This window comes from Centruroides sculpturatus, unplaced genomic scaffold (assembly GCF_000671375.1).
Source record: "Centruroides sculpturatus isolate CEXI.00-Female unplaced genomic scaffold, Cexi_2.0 scaffold1922, whole genome shotgun sequence".
Classification (NCBI taxonomy): domain Eukaryota; kingdom Metazoa; phylum Arthropoda; class Arachnida; order Scorpiones; family Buthidae; genus Centruroides; species Centruroides sculpturatus.
The window spans coordinates 50,512-70,868 of record NW_019386304.1 but is presented as its reverse complement, the minus strand read 5'-3'; the positions used below and the strand labels follow the sequence as shown (position 1 = coordinate 70,868).

General features: G+C 31.1%; 3 protein-coding genes across 3 annotated transcripts in view; 1 reads left to right on the top strand and 2 right to left on the bottom strand.

The window, feature by feature from the left end:
- Positions 1-12,766, top strand: part of LOC111614479 (WD repeat and FYVE domain-containing protein 3-like) — a 41,556-nt gene extending 28,790 nt beyond the window's left edge. Inside the window, exons 20-22 of the mRNA XM_023355854.1 lie at positions 3,145-3,256; positions 12,028-12,225; positions 12,294-12,766. Of these exons, the coding sequence (XP_023211622.1) occupies positions 3,145-3,256; positions 12,028-12,225; positions 12,294-12,408 (425 nt within the window). The 3' untranslated portion in view covers positions 12,409-12,766. The remainder of the gene's footprint in view (positions 1-3,144; positions 3,257-12,027; positions 12,226-12,293) is intronic.
- LOC111614481 lies at positions 561-2,456 on the bottom strand. Its single transcript, XM_023355855.1, has one exon. It carries the CDS (start codon positions 2,011-2,013, stop codon positions 1,312-1,314), a length of 702 nt encoding a protein of 233 aa, XP_023211623.1. The 5' UTR covers positions 2,014-2,456; the 3' UTR covers positions 561-1,311.
- Positions 12,767-13,162: 396 nt separating the features above from the next.
- The window catches only part of LOC111614478 (ubiquitin-conjugating enzyme E2-17 kDa-like), a 57,591-nt gene continuing 50,396 nt past the window's right edge, over positions 13,163-20,357 (bottom strand). The window contains exons 4-5 of the mRNA XM_023355853.1: positions 14,657-14,775; positions 13,163-14,012 (exon numbers count right to left, since the gene is read on the bottom strand). Coding sequence (XP_023211621.1) covers positions 13,873-14,012; positions 14,657-14,775 — 259 coding nt within the window. The 3' untranslated portion in view covers positions 13,163-13,872. The remainder of the gene's footprint in view (positions 14,013-14,656; positions 14,776-20,357) is intronic.

Below are 20,357 nucleotides of genomic sequence, written 5' to 3'. Positions count from 1 at the left end.
TATTAATCTGTGTGATGTTCACGTTTTTTAAATTTTGGTCTTGACAGACATAAGTTAATTCAAGATGGCGATGCGTGAAATATGGACCCCATTGGTGCTTTTACAGTAATATAGAACTCAACTCCTCCGAACTTTCTATTTGCAAGCAGACAGTCCTCCAGAGCAATTTGTGAAAAAGACACTAGGTAGAAAGTCAATTCTTCCCGAGAATATCGAAAAAGAGCTGCTGGAATATATATTGTTGATGGAGGTCATATTTTTCTATTATAAAAGCATTTTTGCAATAAAATACATTGGAGTAAATTATTTGGTAATTATTTAACTTTTTTTGTCCTTTCCTATTTGTTTTTGGCTACATTAAAGCATTTATTTGAAAATATACAGTAAGGTTCCATATTACCACCCAATTTTCTCTAAGCCTACTTTTGGACTTTTTGTACAAAAGCCTTCAAAAACCACACTTTTAATTACACTAGCGAAAAATCCAATTAGGAACATTTAGTTTACAAGTTACCAGTACTTTTAGCACAAAAAATGTGGGTGTAGTTATGATACCTTGTTTACAATTCACTAAAATGTAATTGGGGTTCCATAATACCACCTTCTCCTCTATTTAATTTTTTCCTTTTCTTCATCTTTTTTAACAGGGAAAGCAATACTATTATCTATTTTTTGTTGCCAGTCGTTAATTAATTTGGTAGGGTATCCGTTTAAACTAAATTTTTTGTGTAAGTCATTTATATATTTTCCTTTCTTTCCCTGTTCACTAGTTCTATTGAGTATATTTTTATATTCCATATAAAAAATGTTCTTTTTTATATGCAGAGGAATATTAGAATGATAATTCAATGTTTTGTTGATCGAACATTGTTTTTTAAAAGGTTCGAACATTAATTTGTTTTCTTTCCTAGTAATAACTACGTCAAGGTACCTTATGCTATTATCTGTTGTTGTTTCTTTTTCGATAGTAAATTGAATTTCTGTATAAATATTATTTATTAATTTACTTATTTCTTCAGTTTTTACTTCAGCTTCATTATATACTATTAGAACATCGTCTACGTATCTTCTATAGTAATGTATACCAGGAATATCTTTAATTTTTATGTCTATTTCAATCATTATCAGTTCAGATAATTTCGGGCCTATAACCGACCCCATGCTAATGCCGTCTTCCTGTGTGTAATATTTATTGTCTATTTCAAAATAGTTACTCTTGTAAGCGAATTCTAGTAGATCTATAATATAAAATTCAACATTCATTTTTCTCAATTGGTTATTAATCATTTGCCATGTTATTGATGGGTACATTTATATTACATCAAGACTAGCCAATTTAAACGTATTTTCTATCTGGACCTTCTTCAAATCATTTAAAAATTCTTCTGTATTTTTAATAGAATAAATTGAATTATCGTAACTTTTAAGTTTTTCTTTCAAAAATTTTTCTAAGTTGTACAATACAGTACATTTGAAATCGACAATTGGTCGTACTTTTTCGTTTTGTTTATGAGTTTTTAGTTGGATATTTAACCGAGGAGTTCTCTCGTTAACCTCAGACAATATAAATGCTTTTTTGTTTTTAGTAACATCCCCCAGTTTTTGTAGTTTCGTAATTCGTTTTTTTAGTTCTTCGTATATGATTTTTCTTGGATTAATCTGTAGTTCTCTGAAATTTTTTCCGTTTATGATTTGTAGTTTTTTTAAAACAATCCAGTCTTGGGTTACAACTACAATTTGCTTAGACTTATCTGCTCTAATTATATTAAGATTATCATCATTTAAGTACTTATGCAATTTTTTAATTTCTGTTTTGTATTTATAATAATTTTTATCCCTGACGATTACTCTATCTTTTTGTCTCACAATATGTGCTTTTATAATGTTACTTAATTTAATTTTCATTATCTCAGAGTCTACTTCTGTCAATCCTCCACACACTTTGTCTAGGCTTGGTATTATATCTATCACTCTCCAACTATTAGGACCGTTAAAGTGTAATCCTGTCTGCATTGTCTCGAGAATATCTTTAGGAATCACATACTTTGTTTTATTTAACACAAGGGATTTTTTCCATTCTGATATCTCCTCTATAGAGGGGTATTTAAATTTTTCTATTAATTTTATATTTTTATCTATTCTATAATTATCAATACTACTATTATATAGAATTTTAGTTTCTTCATTTTCCTGTTGATTTCTCTGGTTTTTATATTTTTGTAGATTATGCTTTAATCTTCGAATTTTAATGTATTTAAATTTTACAGTAGATTTTATGATTCTAGAGTTTATATATTTCCTCTCGCGTGTTGGTATGTTCTGGCTGATGGACTTGGAGATAGAAAGTGTTCTTAGTTGTCAATTCTCTGCAATGTGAGCTTTTAGGTAATCTATATCGACAGCAAGTTTTTTTACTTCACCTTGTATTGTTTGCTTGAGAATACAACAGAGAATAAACTGGCCAAATACCCTTAAACAAAGGAAAAGTACATACTTTATGAAGGCATAGAGCCTTTACTACATGAAAATGAAAATTAATGAATACATAGTGTACAGTAATTTACCTGATAAGACAGACCTCAGAAAAATACTTTATGGGGCATAAAGCTGTCTATGATAAAAATTAATTATCTAAGGTTATTTTATCTAAGGTGTGGCCGAGTCATCCAGAGTGCCGAGTTTTCGAGACTCTACTGTATAAGACACTGTCTTATTTTCGGGGAAACAGGATACTACAACATTTAGTCTTAAGAATTTCACTGCACACTTTTGAGAAAATGCTTGAATATTTTATTGAGCAAAAAGAGGAAAAATGTTTCCTGTAGCAATTAATAATGTTCATTATGTGCTATTTTCAAAGATGAATATTGTAGAAATGAAACATTAGAATTAAGAATTGTATAGCAGAACAGTTTTTCTCTGCTTTGTTTTGAAATTGCACTAGCAGTTATCAAGTCATTAGCAGACATTAAGGTCTGTTTAAGTCCTTAAGCAGAATCCAAAATAAAATCCCCAAAGCCAGAAATATATGATTTCAGAAGTTACGAAATACTCATTTCTGCTCTAGTAAAATTCAGTGTATTTTTAACACAAAATTCTTTAGATTCTTTTCCCAATGTTACACATTTTTATTTTCTTTTACAGGATTTGAATGGCAGTGTCAACTCGTCTTTCGTAGCAAACTGACAATGCACACGGCATTCGACAGAAAAGACAACACGGAACCCGCTGCAGTAACAGCACTGGCAGTTTCTAAGTACGTATCAAAAAAATTTTAAACTAGTATTTCATTTTATAGAATACAAGTTGAAAGGCCCAATGCAGGCATCGGGCATACTAAATTACAAATAAAAATAATAATATACTGATTATTATACTGTAAAAATATAAAATAATTTATGTTGTTAATTTAAATAATAGCTAGGTACACCTCTAGTGGCCATTTTTGGCATACAGTGACAGAAAGAAAGAAAATGCCCACTTTTTCAGCTTTATATAGTAGATTATTAATTTAGAAATGCCTATGCAAGGTGAACTTGTTTTTTAATTTTAAGTTTATATTTATAAAGCTTTTTCGTATATGTTGAGGATATGTTTCAAATACTGTGCATTTGTTGTTCTCAGAAGTCAGAATTAGAAAAAGGTGCAGTATGAGCAGAATCACCCTGTCCTGGAATAAATTTAACCCATTTTAAAAAGCTTGAATTGATTGCTTCATTGTAAACATTGATAAATTTCATTTTATCAATGTTTACAATAAAGCAATCAATTCAGTAATACAAGATGTCAGTACATTCTTATGGTCAACCTCGTTTGAATTCATTCTGTGACCAGCAAGAATGTAACTATCTATATTAACTGTGTAAAGTTAAAAATATATTTCACTTTAAACAAAAAAACATGAAATGAAAATGACCGGCTTATTTCAGTTTGTTAATAGAAATGAATTTTTATCTTTGTTTGTTTGTAATTCTCTAAATTAAATGGATACCAAACATGCATAAAATTTAAAGTTTCTTTAATGTATATTATGCATAAATTTGCGCACTCTTCATACTGTAGACTGGTTCTATGCCTAAAAGCAGACTACCAGAGATGGTCCTTCCGATTTGGCCGAGTTTGATAAATATTGTAGCACTTCCTCCCAGTAATTAATAGTAAAGCCACTCAATACTTTTGCAAGAAAAAAAATGAGTTTAACATTTTCTATGTTCTTGCATCTTATTCAGATAATATGTTAACGGGCTACATATCCAAGTGTATAAGCTATTTGACTACTGTGCTGTGTGTCGAAAGTTCGAATCTTTATTAAAAGTTTTTCTCTAAAGTAAGTGCACTAAAATGAATTGTTATTGCTATAGTTTTTTTAAAATTTTTAACAGGAAAAAATCGAAATTTTGTAATTATAACATTAATTTGCTGTATAATAAAAAATTTCACAATTATTTTCCTCTTGTTCCATGATTTTTGTTACTAGGCAATGGTTGCCAAGTAAATAGAAAGTTCCTTTCTTGTCTACTCTTTGAATTATTGGTGTAGCAAGATGAACAAGTTGAGGGTGTCCAACACCATGAAAATATTTGGTGAATAATTATAATTATAATAAAAATTATTAAAAAATGTGTTATGCATGATTCTTTCAACTTGCTCATGTTGCTACACCAATAATTCAACATTTGCAAGAGAAATATTTGTCATCTTGTAGACTTGTTGCATGCATCTGAATAGAAATTACGACATAAAATGTTTAAAGTGCAGAACAAATAAATAACTACAAGATACTAAGTTTCTTTGTTAAAATTCGTAAACTACTTCACACAGCTATCTGCTTCAGTGCAGATTAGAAAAACTTTTAAAAAAAAGTATTGTTGTTATATCATATATTGAAACACAGTAAATGGTACATAAGGAATGCAGAAAATTTTAAACTCATTTTTCTTGTAAATGCTTGGGAACTGCATTGAATTGCTTTATCACAAATTACTGGGAGAATAGTATTACAACATATAGGGTGAATCATTTTAATGGATCCAGTGGAATAACTCAAATATGCATCCCAAAGAAAAGATTGTCAAATGAAAAAATGTTAGCCCCTCAAAGTCATTCAGTTTTGTCACAGTTGGCAGAAAGGGATCAACTTCAAAAATGGTAGTTCCAATTTAAGAAAATGATGTAGAATCATAAGCAATAAAAAACATTTTTTTCAAAAGATGCACTTAACAGAAGTTATGAGCCTCCTTCCAGACAGTGCATGAATCTGTGAAATTTGCTGAATGGGAAAAAGTCATTAGGAAATATTAATCTTGTTTCCTACAAATAATAAGCAACTGTGTTGTTATGATTACTTTGGGACTTGCAATTTTTGATCATTAATGAAAATTGTATCATTTTTAACTCAATATACTACGATGTGCATATTTTTTATAAATAACTGTTTTTAACTCAACAGATCACAAAATTAAACTAGAGAAATCAGAAGTTGTTTGTCAAGGGGACGAACAAGATCTGTAATACACAAATTTTCTAAGAATTCTTATTGCGACCTTACCTTTTTATCATTTACATACTAAATTGTATACTTTGTTTAAGTTTTGAAGGCTTATTTAGTACAAATTTGCCAGTTTCTCTTCTTTGGCCCTTTCATTTTTTAATTATTGTTCCAAATACTGTACATTTCATGTGATTTTTGAACACAATGTCAGGAATCCACTCTGTCACCAATTTTTTGTAATGAAAGTGGACAAATTTCAGCTTCATTCTAATTTGATAAAAAAATATTGCAATCTACACCACTAACTTATATTTATGCACAAAATATAGTTAGAAATAATGTTTTAAATTTTGTCATCTTTAGTGTGTATAAAAATTTTTATATTGAATAGACTTTTTGGCCAGTAAATTTAAGCTTTGTCATTTTAGAGCATTATAACTTATTAGTCAGATGTTAACAATTTTTCCTTGGTAAGAATTCCCCCGATCCAAAAATCCACATTTTTATTGTTTTTATAAGCGGTATCATCTTGCTGCCCTTCCAGCTATTATCAATAGAATGCCTCTTTCATCATTTATTGTGACAATCACGAACGACTTACATAAAAACAAAATTAAAGTGACAGTTGTTTTCATTTATTAAGTCAAATATGCTTTTTTGGACATGTTTCTCCTTGATCACAATTTTAATAAGTAATATAGAAACATACACAACAAACAAAACCCAATATTAAGCAAATATACACATACAACTTATTAATTTTAATATGAGATGGCACCTAATGCCTCCTAGTACCAAATTCATTTATAATTTATAATCATTATATCCAAATTTAGCCTGATCATTTGCGGCAGTTGTGGGTGTATATTTGCTCAATAAGTAATAAGAAAGACAAATGATGTTTCAAGCAGTGCAATGTAAACTTGATAATGTGAGTAAACTGGCATATGTAACTTGAGAAATTTTTATCATTTAGACTGAATGATTTAATGAACCTGTTATTACAGTCCATTTCAAAATTATAAATACACCCAACTTTTTTCAATAACAAAAACATTAATATAATAAATGCATTAACAATAGTAAATTGATGTTGTAAAGTTCTAAAAATTTCAGAAAATGTTTAGTATATTATCTGATAATTGTTTTGTAATTATCACTGATTTTCAATTTTTGATTGTTTCAAAAGTATAAGCATAGGTGCATAAAAAATGATTTGACATGTCTTAATATTTTGTAGGTCTACCATTTGATTTAATTAATTCAAATACTCTATCGGACATACATTTTACTAGTGTTTGAAGTTGTTTAATATTTTTCCAACAATCTATGATAGCTAATTTCAGTTCATTTGCAGTGTTGTATTGTCTGTTTTGGCCATAAACAAGATGATTTGTAATGCCCTAAACTTTCTATCGGTTTCATATTGGGGTTCCATGATGGCCAATCAATTACATTAATTTTTTTAGCAAACCAATTTTTAGTTGACTTTGATGCATGAATGGCAACATTATTTCTGTTGGAATTGCCAGTTTTCTCACCCAATAAGTAATTAAAAAAATTATTAAATTTTGATACAACAGTTCTTGATACTTTTTTGAATTCATTCTACCTTCTATAAATACAATGTCTGTTTTACCCCCCAAACAAATCCTGCCCACACCACCACGGAGCCCTCACCTTGCTGTCTGCTCATTCTGACTTCTTTGTTCTTCCTCAAATTATGCCAGTAGTAATTGGCTGGTTTGTCCAAATTCCTTTTTTTTTTTTTTTAATCTGAAAAGACTGTATATTTCCATGTCATCTTGTCTTTGGTCCACTTTAATCTAGCTGTTTCGTGCAATTGCATTAATTTCAGTTTGGCAGCCATTTTTGTAAATTTAGCACTTTTATGATTATGTATACATCTCCATACAGTTGATGCTGATTCTCTGGCAGACAACTTGTTGACCGTCAGTAACCGAAAACCCTTTCTTTCACTTCTAGGTACAGAGTTTTTGGCCCATCCACATTGCTTATTTCTGCCATAATTTTCACCAAGTTAACACATTTCTCACAGCATATTTAGATTGATTTACTGCTGCTGAAATTTGTCTTAGATTGTCCTGCTCCTTTTAGTTGTTAAATTTCATTTATTTCCAACTCAGTGTTTTTTCACGAGGCATTGCTTTAAATCACAAAAAAAAAACTGTTTAAAATTGGCACCACAGTTGTAATAATCAATGATACTACTCTCTGGTGAAAATTTATTTATTATTACTTTAATTAGTTATCATACTAATTTTATGCACCTGTGTTTTTACTTTGATTTTCAATTTTTGATTGTTTCAAGTGATAATTACAAAAAATAATTGTCAGATAGTTCTAAAAATTTCATAAAATGTTTAGTATGTTGTTTACAACAATTTAATATAATACATTACTATTGTTAATGTTTTTGTTATTGAAAAAAAATTGGGTGTATTTATAATTTTGAAACTAACTAACTACTTGATAAATGTTTTACTGGTCATTATAAAATAAATTATTGGATATAGAGGTTCAATCAAAAACATTGCATTGTCAACAGTCATCAATCTTTTACAAACCTTACACTATCCTGCTGTCAGTGAAAACAAGAACCCAAATTGGAATGTAATTTTAATCATTTTTTTTTTTATATTGTTTCAATTTTATTATTTCTTAATTATCAATTGTGATTTTATCCCTTTTAATTTCACATGCTCGAGCATTACAGCAGTTAAGTGCTCTAATTTGAGTTCTCTAGCTGGTTTCACCCCAAAAAATAGGAGAGAATGAGTGAACATTCGAAGCATTTTAAAAATTTCTTAAATATTATTTTTAAAGCAAGTATGAAGAAGGCTGGTTAAATATCTTTTAATTGGGTTATTATTCACTTTTAATCAAATACCCATGCTAATAATAATCATGAAATTTTTTAGAATACTTGATTAAATAACCAATAACTTTCTACAACAAAAGNAATTTCTTAAATATTATTTTTAAAGCAAGTATGAAGAAGGCTGGTTAAATATCTTTTAATTGCGTTATTATTCACTTTTAATCAAATACCCATGCTAATAATAATCATGAAATTTTTTAGAATACTTGATTAAATAACCAATAACTTTCTACAACAAAAGAAATTGGTTGTTCTTATGTTCAAAAAAAGAACACTAAGATTTGTGACTTGAAATCTGACAATTTTTCACATTTTTTAAAAATAATTATTCTATGCTTTTCTCCGGTTGACAAGAGATCCAAAAATGGTAATGAAGCATTTATGTATTTTCAATGCTGATATGCAAAAGAAAGCCGTGTATAGATAAGTCAATTTTAATTCCTTCTATGGTATTTGAGCTATTTCACTGTGTCTTGCCCATACAAATTTCTATCAATATATCTTGTACCTGTGTGTATGGAAAAAATTGCTTTCAACACAACTCCATTAACCATTAGAAGACTATGTACAAAGAACTTATCATACATAATTTAATTTCTAGTGACATTATTCTCACCTGCATTTCTTATACTGTAATATACTGATATATAATTTAGAAATATTTGTTAAAACATCTTTTCTATTTTATATGTTGGAACTAAGACAAAACAAGGTTATAAATTATTCCATCTTTTACGATATCTGATGATGATGATATACATGTTTGTTTAATGGGCAGATTAGTTATGGATAAAAGAAAATCCAATTTTAAATTACCAACAATTTCCAAAACTGCATCTTTGTATTTTTTTACGATTGGAAAATTAAAATGTAATTAATGATTTTACTTAGTTTTTGCATGCATTTACCAATAAACTTTGGTAACTGGAATGTTTGGCAGAATTTGTTTCAACAAACTAGAGATTGCACTGCATAGGACTAAAATTGCCACTTGGAGATATTTTTATTAAAGTGGTGATAAAATCCTAATCCACTTGTTTCACTATTCAGTATGAAATTGAATCAATCATACTTCAGGAAAAACAGCAAAATGTCGAGCTTCCATGCACCACACATCTAATGATTTAATGTCACATGTCAGTTCGGGAAGAAAATTAGGTGGTGATGTCGTTTTCACATTGAGATTTTTTATCAACTGAAAAATTTTAGGGGAATTTTTTGGGATGACCTTTTTCATTTTAATCTTTTTCAGTAGACTAAAACAAAAATTTTGACATGGCAGGACCTGTGAAATACTGTTTAAACATTGATTCTAAATAACACGTTTGATCACATTCATTAAAAATTATTCCTATTGCTAGCAGGGTGGGGCAGATCAGTCTCCGATTCAAATGAAACTTGGTGAGCATGTAGCCCTAAACACAAACAGCTCATCGTCCAAATAGGACCTACTTTTCAAGTGTTTCCAAAAATTGGGCATCTGAAAATTTAGTGTTTAGCTTAAAACTTCCAAACACTTATAAGTTTTAGATAGCCAAGTGAATAAGATGCTAAGCACTGGAGCTAGATACCATAGGTTCAAACCTTCTGAGTTTTGGTTTAGTTTAATTAATTTTGTGTGTTACTTTATTATTTTACTGCATCATTAGCATTATTATTATCCCTCACATTTAACCTTATAAAACAAGATTAAAAATTGTGACTTTATTTCCTGTTTAGAGAAAACAAGCCTCTAAGTTTTAACTCTTTTACATTGTTAAATAAATGTGAAGAAATAAAAGTTTTATTTTCACAAGCGAATAAGCTTTAGACATTACTGCATCTGGACAAAAAAGACAAGTGATATGAAAATAGGGCAGCAGTCAGTGTTTTATTTTTTTTTTAATTGTTAATATTATGAACAGTTTCCTCGTACATTCATGTTTGTTACATTTTGAATTTCACACCACCACAACTAAAAATAAATATAAAGAAAATTTTATTTAATAACAGAGTTAAATGTACAGAGGCTTGTTTTTGGTAACATCACAATTTTTAATTTCATTATTTCTCACATTTACAGCTTATGAAACTAACAAAATATTGCTTGTAAGCATTATTATTACTAACAACACACTGTTATTATTATTTTTTTTTTTTGATGTTACATTAAACTAAAATTTCAAACCTACATCAGCTAACTGTGGTGCATAGTGTCATTTCACTTGGCCATCATCACTCTTGGATACGAAACTTCCAAACACTGAAAATTTAGTGTTTAGCATTAAGAGGTCCATTTTTTGGAAATGCTTGAAAAGTAGGTCCTTTTATTTGGACAAGGAGCCATTTTTACATGTATACCAAGTTATGTTCGAATTGGAGACCGAATGTCTGGCCCTCCCCTTGTAAACAGTTTAACACGTTTTGATTTCCACACACCAAACTGATAAAGCTACCAGCACCTGCGTTAATGAGTAAAACAGGTGGCGGCAAAAAGGGTGGCAATGTTTTTAAATTTTTCAGAGTGACCCGACAATTCTTTCACTCTCATTTGTGATTTAGACCATATATTTCTTCACTATAGTATATGTTGAGATTATTAAAACCGAACAATAAGCATAGTATTTTTAAGTCAATTAACTATATCATATCTTAGATATCCAAAATCCTAATCTGTTTTTCAGAAGTGACAACTTCCTGTGGGTTGCTTGTAAACAAACACGTAAAAATGAAACAACAAAGTTTAATAGTTTACAAAGGAAATACAAATGATAATGGTCATAGTGTGTATCACTACAAAGAAATCTGAATAACATGTTCAGGAGTTTGATTGGATTACTAATTAGTATCATCAAAATTGACCAATAAAAAAAGTTTCCTCTGTGGAAATCAAATTATTTTCTTTTAAAGGGTAAATGAAAATGTATCCCAATTACTAAATTGTTGTTCTATACAGTGTCTCCAAGCACAGAGTTTATCATATTCACGGGCCCATCATAAACATGTAATAAGCTAATCATTGTGTATTTTATTGTCACTAATGTTTCTGACAGAAGTAATTCTAACAAGCTTTTGATTTTACATGAGCGCATATTCTGAAATACAACTGCAATGTGTAAAATATACTGGGGTCACGTATCAGAATCATCTTTTTGAATTTTTGTGGAGGATTTATCTGTTGCATGTACATATGACTGTGTGAGAAAAGGTTGGAGCACTGCTGTAACAGTTGCCTATTCACACTTACCCAAAAGTCATCATGATCGAAAGTTGCAAATAGCAGCACTTTAATCGCCTGTGGCAACACTGCACGTGATGACAAACCACTTTGTTTTTTAACAAGTGCAAATTTTATATATGAAGGAAATAACAGATAACAGTACTTCCCTGTCACTATTTGCCATTGTAAGAGAGGTGATAAGGATTTACAAAGTTTACAGTAACTTAAACTATGTAACAGTTGATTTAAAAGAAATTGTAAAAATTAATTATTATTGTTATTCTGTGTTGTCAGAATAGCTGAAGATTTTAATTTTCTTTATTGTTTGCATGCACACAATTCAGCCAATTGACTATTTAATCTTTTTGTTTTTCTCTGAAAAGTTAGTACTGTAATTTAATTTTGGTTCCTAATTTGAATGGGTCTTCATTTCAGAGACCACAAGTGCGTGTATGTGGGAGATGCGAGAGGACGTGTGTTCAGCTGGAGTGTCACTGATCATCCAGGAAGGGCCATGGCTGATCACTGGGTGAGAGACGAGGGTGGCGACAGCTGCGTGGCCTGTGGGGTGAGATTTTCGTTTGCCGAACGCCGCCACCACTGCAGAAACTGTGGCCAGCTCTTCTGCTCCAGGTAATAGTCCGGACGGAGGGGTGTGCATCGATTTTTTAGTTCCTAAATCTGCGTCTTTTGTCTCACAGGTGCAGCAGATTTGAGTCAGAGATCAGCCGCCTACGCATTCTAAAGCCGGTCAGAGTGTGCCAAGCCTGTTACGGTATCCTGAAAGCCCAAGCCTCCGAAAACACTTCTTCCTAATGGTGACGCAGCTGGCCGGGACAACTTTCGCCACCGAGAATAAAAACATAGCACAGCAGTGAAATACATATCTTCAGCAGTAGACACTACTCCATAGAAACTGCCAAAATAAAAGTGTATGCATTCCATTGTTATATATTGAGGCTTCATGACCAAAAAAAAACCAACTATTTATGCGGCTCATTGTAAATGTGAAGTGTTTTAAAAACTGGTAAATAACAACGGGATTATCTTTTCCAATATCCTGTAAATAAATTAATGTGTAGAAATTGATTGGATGTTGAATAAAACAATTCCCACTGTAGTCTAAATTTTCTTGTAATAAAAACATCTATTTAGTAATAAATTCCATCACCAACTTTTTCAATTTTTTTTTTCGTTTATATATATATATATAGATATCTGTACTCTATTTTTTTGTACAAATATACTTCTTTTCATACACGTATGACATTTACAACTGAAAATATAACCGTATGGAATGACAACATGCAAAAAAAAATAAAAATAAGGCTAACACCAAACTTTTTTTTTTTTAAACTACAGTCGTCGTATTTACAGCCGGAACACATCTCCGAGACGAGCAGAATCTGAGTGGCACTCCAATCTTTCACCAAAAGAAATTAGCTGTTCCAGACAAGTTTAGAGGGTCAGTCAAAGAATTTTTATAGTCCGGCAGAAACAGCAGAAATTCCCAAAAAACTTATAGAAAATGATAATCTCTCTGGATAAAAATCAATAATAATACCCTACGTATTGTGAATAATTTTAAAATTTATTCTAATTAAAGCATTCTAAATTTATGAACATTTACAATGGTTTGATATCGTGGCCAGCCGTCAACTTTTTCCAAAAAAAAGTTTAATAAAGCAAAATAATAAGAAAAAAGTTTCAATGGCAGATGTAAAAATTTATTTACACAGCACAAGTCAGTAGGCATCGAAAATGGGGGAAAAAAAATACATGTACACAAAGGACACTTGAGGTATAAGTCTGGACATTATGTTTTTCACTTTTCCTTATCTGCTGTTAACTTATGACAGATTTAAACATTGATTAATATTAATTCTACCAGTTTGTATATACGTGTACTGTGTGACCACTGTAATGTGCTGTTAAGTGAACAATGCTATACAGAAACTCACATTATTAATGGGACACTGATCACCCAAAGTATATGGAAGATTGTCCCTCTTTTTTTTACTAATTTTTTTTCTTTTTTTGGTACCAAGTGTCTTAGACAATATATGATTAAATTCCATGCTGGTCAACTAAGCATTCCCAATTCACCAGTTTGTAGCATTTATCGAATTCTAGAGAGACGTCGTAACATTGGAGTGTCCGATTGCTGCACGTCCATCAAAGACTGGCCCCCAAACCATATTGACCAGAACAGGAAATAAACAAGAAAATAGAAAGAGAGATGGTGAATGGAAGCAGCACTACACAGTATTTATTAAAGGGTCACATTGCATACTTCCTGGTCCATTCACGTGCCAGTTCATTGTATTTTTCTCTGTCGGTCTTGTATATTTTAGCTATTTCAGGAACCAGTGGATCGTCTGCATTTGGATCACACAACAGTGAGCATATTGAGAGCAATACTGTGAAAAAGAAAAACATCGTCTTTAACAAATCAATCATGACCTTAAAGTTATTAAACAGATTCTAAACTTAATTATTATAAATTTAATAAAACATCACAATGTCTGTAGAAGGAGACCAAACGAAAAGTTTACTTGCGAGAAGTTAAGTGAGGAGTTTTGTGATGGCTCGGGTAGTTTTACTTGTTACTGCCTTGCTGCACATTTCAAAAAATCTTAAACCTTGGGCATTTATTTACTACAGGATTGAGGTATTATTTAGTTTGTCCACATATTTTTTAATCCTTCCTTGTAAGAGAAAAATTTTGTACTTGTACTAACAGAGTCTAAGATAATCTGGCTTCTCAAGATACAGCATTTAGTGGGACTTTCTTCTAAGCATGTCCAATGTCTTGTAAGCAAAGTTATCCGAGGACACAAATTTTTCATTAAATGTCACTTATTAAAAAAAGTTTGTAAACAAACCTGTATATGCACAGACAATTTGAGATTTTCATAAACTGCCACCTTATAGTTTTCAGTAAATTTTCATCTTTATTCAACTCCATCAACACCAATTTGCAATGCTCCTTCAAATTCCTACGTCTACTTCTCAGAAGTAAATTTTTTGCTTGAGCACAAAGTAATAAAAAAAACACACATACCTTTTGATATTGTAAGTGCTGGAGACCATTGTGATCTCAAAATATCCAAACAAATACTACCATTACTGTTGATATTAGGATGATATATTTTAGTAGTAAATGCTACCTGTAAAGCAAAAATCAAAATTTAAGTAATACTACAAGTTGCGTAATATAAAAAGTATTTTCATATGTAATTTATAAAAACTTAATTTTATGGATGTATTAACAAAATGTGCATTTCTTTTATCTTCCTTAATACTGAGTTCTTTCCATGTTATTGAGATCACAATCATCAATTAAAATAATTTTAACAATCTTTCAATGTAACACACACAACTACGAGTTAGCTTGTAGGTGAGTGTTTCTTTCAGGATGACAAAACGTATACTATATGTGCCACTATTTATTTTCCTTCTTTATGATTTACACTCTATACTGACAAACTAACTCCTTCCTCCTCGTCCCTTGGGGGGTGGAATTTCCTTCTTAGTGTGCATTCTCCTGGCGTACCCTACTAAAACCAGGGCTGCGGAGTCTGTAAAAAAACACTAGACCTGACTCCAACTCCTGATAATTTTAGTAGGGCAACTCCGACTCTGGCAAAATTAAACACCAAGTCATTTTATGGAGAGGTCAGAGGCACTCATAGCAGGTACCCTACTCTGAACTCTGAAAGGAGCCTGGGGTGTTTACCCAAATAATTTTTAATAAATATTTAATAAGAGGAGAAAGGAGGCAATAAAATTCTACATCTACATATATTCAACAACATTTGCACTTCAATTTCACCCTTCCAGAAGAGTTAGTTCAACTAAAAAGTGTGTGATCTAGCTAGCTACTTCAGCCCCTTGTTCAGAAAAGAAAAATATGTACTTTGATCAATTAGTCTGGCTTATTCAAAAAATAGAGTACTTATTTAGAGCACGGATAATAAAGGAATGATTCAAAAATATTCAAATTCAATTGGGCCAAAATAATTTAACTTCTAAACACAAATACTACAAAGAACACTACATATTTAATAAATTAAATTCAACACTACATACATTAATGTGTAGGCCTAACAGTTGGCCGAGTCAAAACAATTTTGTCTTTCACTTGGGCAGTTCAGTTTTTCTGGAGGGTGTCAGAAAAGCAGGTTATATCACACTGGGATCCCATTTGAGGTGGACGTGAATGAGAGCTACTGACCCTGTTCTGGACTGCATAGGACGATCCCCTTAAAAGCAGGGAGACAAAGACCCCCCCCATACAATTTTTCGAGGTCTCTCGACCAAGTTGGAAGACAGCAAGAGTTCCCTTGGAAGATGTGCACATAATTCTGTCTAGACTTGGACAGCAGCCATCCAATCATTGAGACCAGCATCCAAAGCTGGAGGATTCTACAGACACTCCCGCCATAGTGGCCCATCTCCAAGTAAAGGAAACTGTGCTCAAAGAAAAGCCATATGATTTTTGGACAAACCCATACATATTGTAACTAAAAAGGGAGAAAGAAAAGGAATGGATCGAACAGTCAATTCTTTTGTATGTCACTACTAATACTGTATTTAGCAACACTAGTGTGATGCATATCAGTTATCTATCGTCGTGAGTCTAGAAAATTTATAGTATAAATATTTTCTGTATTTTGGCTTAATAAAGCATTAAAATAGGTACCTAATTATTATTTTTTACCTACTTATTTATTTATCCACATACTAGCAAACTCTGCCACGTGTTGTTGTGGCTCAAAATGTATCTATTATAAATGTATAACAATTCCCCCATGGGGGGGATTTTCGAAAAATCCCTTCTTAATGTACATTCTCTTGATGTACCCTATTAAAACACAAAAAAACCACATCTAAAATAGTATAAATAGAAGCAGAGTTCTTTACAGTAAGTCTTAATCCTGTCTATCTCCCCCCAGTGGGGGGAATTTCGACATGTATATTATATAAAAACACGTGCGTATTCAAATGCAGCGTTGTGTCAAAATTTCAAAGGAATTGTTAGGAACAAACAAACATTACATTTTTATTTATATAGATAGATAGAAGATGATCTGCTTTAGTTCANGGAGGATCCATCTATCTGATTTGTCAATTGTGGTCATCCCATAAATGTTCAATTAAATTCAGATTTGGGGAGTTTGGTGGCCAAGGAAAAGGAAGTATAATTCTTCTTTATACTCTTCACACCACTCAAGATAATTCTTGTAGTAATGCATGAAGCAGTGTCCTGCTAACAGAAACTGGAGCCCCCAAGAAATAGTCAACATGCATGGGTGTATCAGCAATGATCAATAAATAGCCACTTGCATTCAGGGTGTATCCAGAGTAGTTATGTGCCGGATCGTTAAAAATGTATATCCGCGGATACGGATACAGATAATTAGTGTCTAGATCCGCAGATACGGATCTCAACTTTCGTACTCAGTCAGCACCTGTGCTTGTGACCTTGGACCGATAGTTGACATTTTGTGTTAGTAACGCGACGTGTTTTGATTTGCACTGCGCGTGTTTTTGTTTATAGTTTAGTGTGACACAAGATAGCATAGATTACATTTGTATCTTTGGAGAATGTTGAGTTAAATTAAAATAAAAACAATGTCAACAAAAAAGTTTAGAAGTATAATATGGAAATATTTTACAATAGTAAATGAATTTTGCATGATAAAATTTTTGCAATATGAATGTGCCAAATATGTGATTTTAAGAAATAAAAAATGATTTGAATTGAAGTTATTAGTATTTTATTGCTACCTATCTTTAAAATTTCATATAAGTAATGAAATTCATTAAGATAAAAGACCCGCTAAAAAGTAACGGATACGGATCTTTTTTCCCCCTCAGATATCCGCAAATGCGGATACACGGCACATCACTAATCCAGAGATATCAGCATACCCCAGCCATATGCGACATTCTCCAGACGTTCATCCTGCTTCCTTCTGCCTATAATTGTCTAGGTGTCTGCTCTCAAGGATTTCATGCTAAATATAGTCTACCATCAATCTACTTGATGGAGTAAAAAACTCACTCAGAGAAGCAACACTTTGCCATTCAACCAGAGTTCAATGTCAGTATTATTTTAAAAACTGACTATGTTGTTTGTGATGAAGTTGTGTTAACGTGGATGCCAACAACAAATGTCTGCTAAAAAGTCCAATATGCTACAGGGTTAACTACACTGTCATGTTGAAAACTTTGAAACCTTTCTGTTAATTTGGGTAGTCAATTCATCAACAGTAGCACATTGATCACTCTTAACCAACCATTGCAGTCAACATTCATCTCTGGCATCAATGGCATGTGGGGCTTCACACTTGGCACATTGGGTAATCAGAAGTCTCTCATTCATCCAGTCCCAATATACCTTCACCATTGTAACACCAGAGCATTTTACAAGTCTGAAGTCTTGGAAATACTGAGATGCCTAGCCCAATAGCCAATAATCATGCCTTTTATCAGTTCTTATAAATTGCATTTTTTGCCAGATCTGATTTTCTGATTTGCGTAAATACAAAACATCTTGCCTTATACACATGCAGAGTAAGATCACGATCTGTGCACATACTGACTTGCTTGGCATGTGCAATATCTGCACTTGGATGGTCATAATAATGTGTGTAATTATGAGTTTAACTTTCAGGCATAAGATATTCCTAAACACTTGCATATAAATCATAGAGCTTCAGATATATATATATATAGCTTCAGTATATACAGAGTATTTTTTTAACAATATGTTACAATATATAAAACATTTTAAACATCCAAACTACAAATTAAATAAAACGCAAATAATCTTTCACAAATGATTTTGCTGTTACTGAAACCAAAACTGGCAGAAAGCAGAACAGATAGTTAAAAATTTTTGTCGACTAAAAAGCTACAAAAGTTCAAATTTGATGAAAGAAATTTTATAAAAATTCTTAAGCAATGACACTCTACCTCACTAATTAACTAATTAAAATACATTATACATAATTGCAGGAAAGTTTTAAATTTCTTGGTAATAACTTATCATAATATCAATAATTAAGCAAACATATATAATTATTATGTTAAGATATTACCAAGAAAATTAAAAACTTTCCTGCACTGTAATAATGACTTAAGTACAATAAAAGAAAGTGATATTGGATAGTATACTGATCTCACATATATGCATATTCCCATTTCTGAATTTACATCTCACTACAAGTTAATGAACACCAAAATTTTTGAGAAAACAACAAAAATGTATATTCTAGAATTATTCATTTTCATTCTTAAGTTAAAAATATTAGCTAAATTATATTTTTAAAAAATCAAATAGTTATGAGTGAAAATTACAGTAAGAATATTGCATCATTTTCAGAATTTTTCTACAATTCATTTACATTGAAGTTTATTAGAAATTCACAAATACATTTCTAACCACAAATGACCAGAAATGTATAATCTTACGTCAACACGTAGTTTGTTAAAAATGACTAAAAAATTACATTGGTAACTCATACTTCGAATGCTTCAGAGTTCAAATTATGCTTCAAAGTGTGAAATGCACATGCAGGGAAAAAATGCACTCTAAGCATAAATGCAATCTGTTGTGTCTCCTAGTTATTTCTTGCTCTTGTGTTATGTTTGAATGTTTTCAGTGCCTTTTTTGCTTTATTTTTGTGTGTTTGGTTATATATACTGTAATGTGTGTTATTCATCAATCTTTAACAATTTATTTCTGCAATTTTTCCTTGTCAACAGTATTTGGGTGTCCCATATGTTCTGTATCCTTTAGTTCAAAATTTCCCAAATAGAACTTTTTAAACCACATTTGACATGTTGGAAGTTTAGGAACATCTTTCCTGTATACATCACAATTTTAGTCAACATTCATCTCTGGCATCAATGGCATGTGGGGCTTCACACTTGGCACATTGGGTAATCAGAAGTCTCTCATTCATCCAGTCCCAATATACNCAGTGCCTTTTTTGCTTTATTTTTGTGTGTTTGGTTATATATACTGTAATGTGTGTTATTCATCAATCTTTAACAATTTATTTCTGCAATTTTTCCTTGTCAACAGTATTTGGGTGTCCCATATGTTCTGTATCCTTTAGTTCAAAATTTCCCAAATAGAACTTTTTAAACCACATTTGACATGTTGGAAGTTTAGGAACATCTTTCCTGTATACATCACAATTTTTTTTACTGTTTGCATATTATTTTCAAAACTCAAAGCATATGTCCAATATGCTTTTTATCCCAAGACATTACAACTTGATTTTATTCAAACAAAATGAGAAGTAAACAGTTTAAAGTATGCTTCTAAACAAAGAAAATCTCACACACACTATAATATGTTAAATATCACAACTATAATAATTAAATCACACATCTATGTTAAGATGCAGAAGTGGAACAATAAATGCAATTTCCATTTTATTACAGAAAATTTACATATTTTAATTTACTATTAGGGCATTTAATTGTGGTATTTTTATGTTAAATTATATATATTTGCTGTAAGTTTATTGACATGATTATTGTTTGGGGTCTGGGAATGAATTAACACAGTTTCCATTATTTCTAATGGAAAAAAAATTGATTTAGACTTTGAACAACTTTCTAGAATGAATTAAATTCAAAGCATGAGGCACCACTGTGCATTTGTTTTTTTAACTATCACTGACTTAACAATGCAAATCCCACTTTTAGTTCCAAATTGATTTATTGGATCTAGATCTTAAAAC

Bases quoted from the DNA above. Each gene is read 5' to 3' on its own strand.
- LOC111614481 (XM_023355855.1), bottom strand. From the start codon at position 2,013: ATGCAGACAGGATTACACTTTAACGGTCCTAATAGTTGGAGAGTGATA.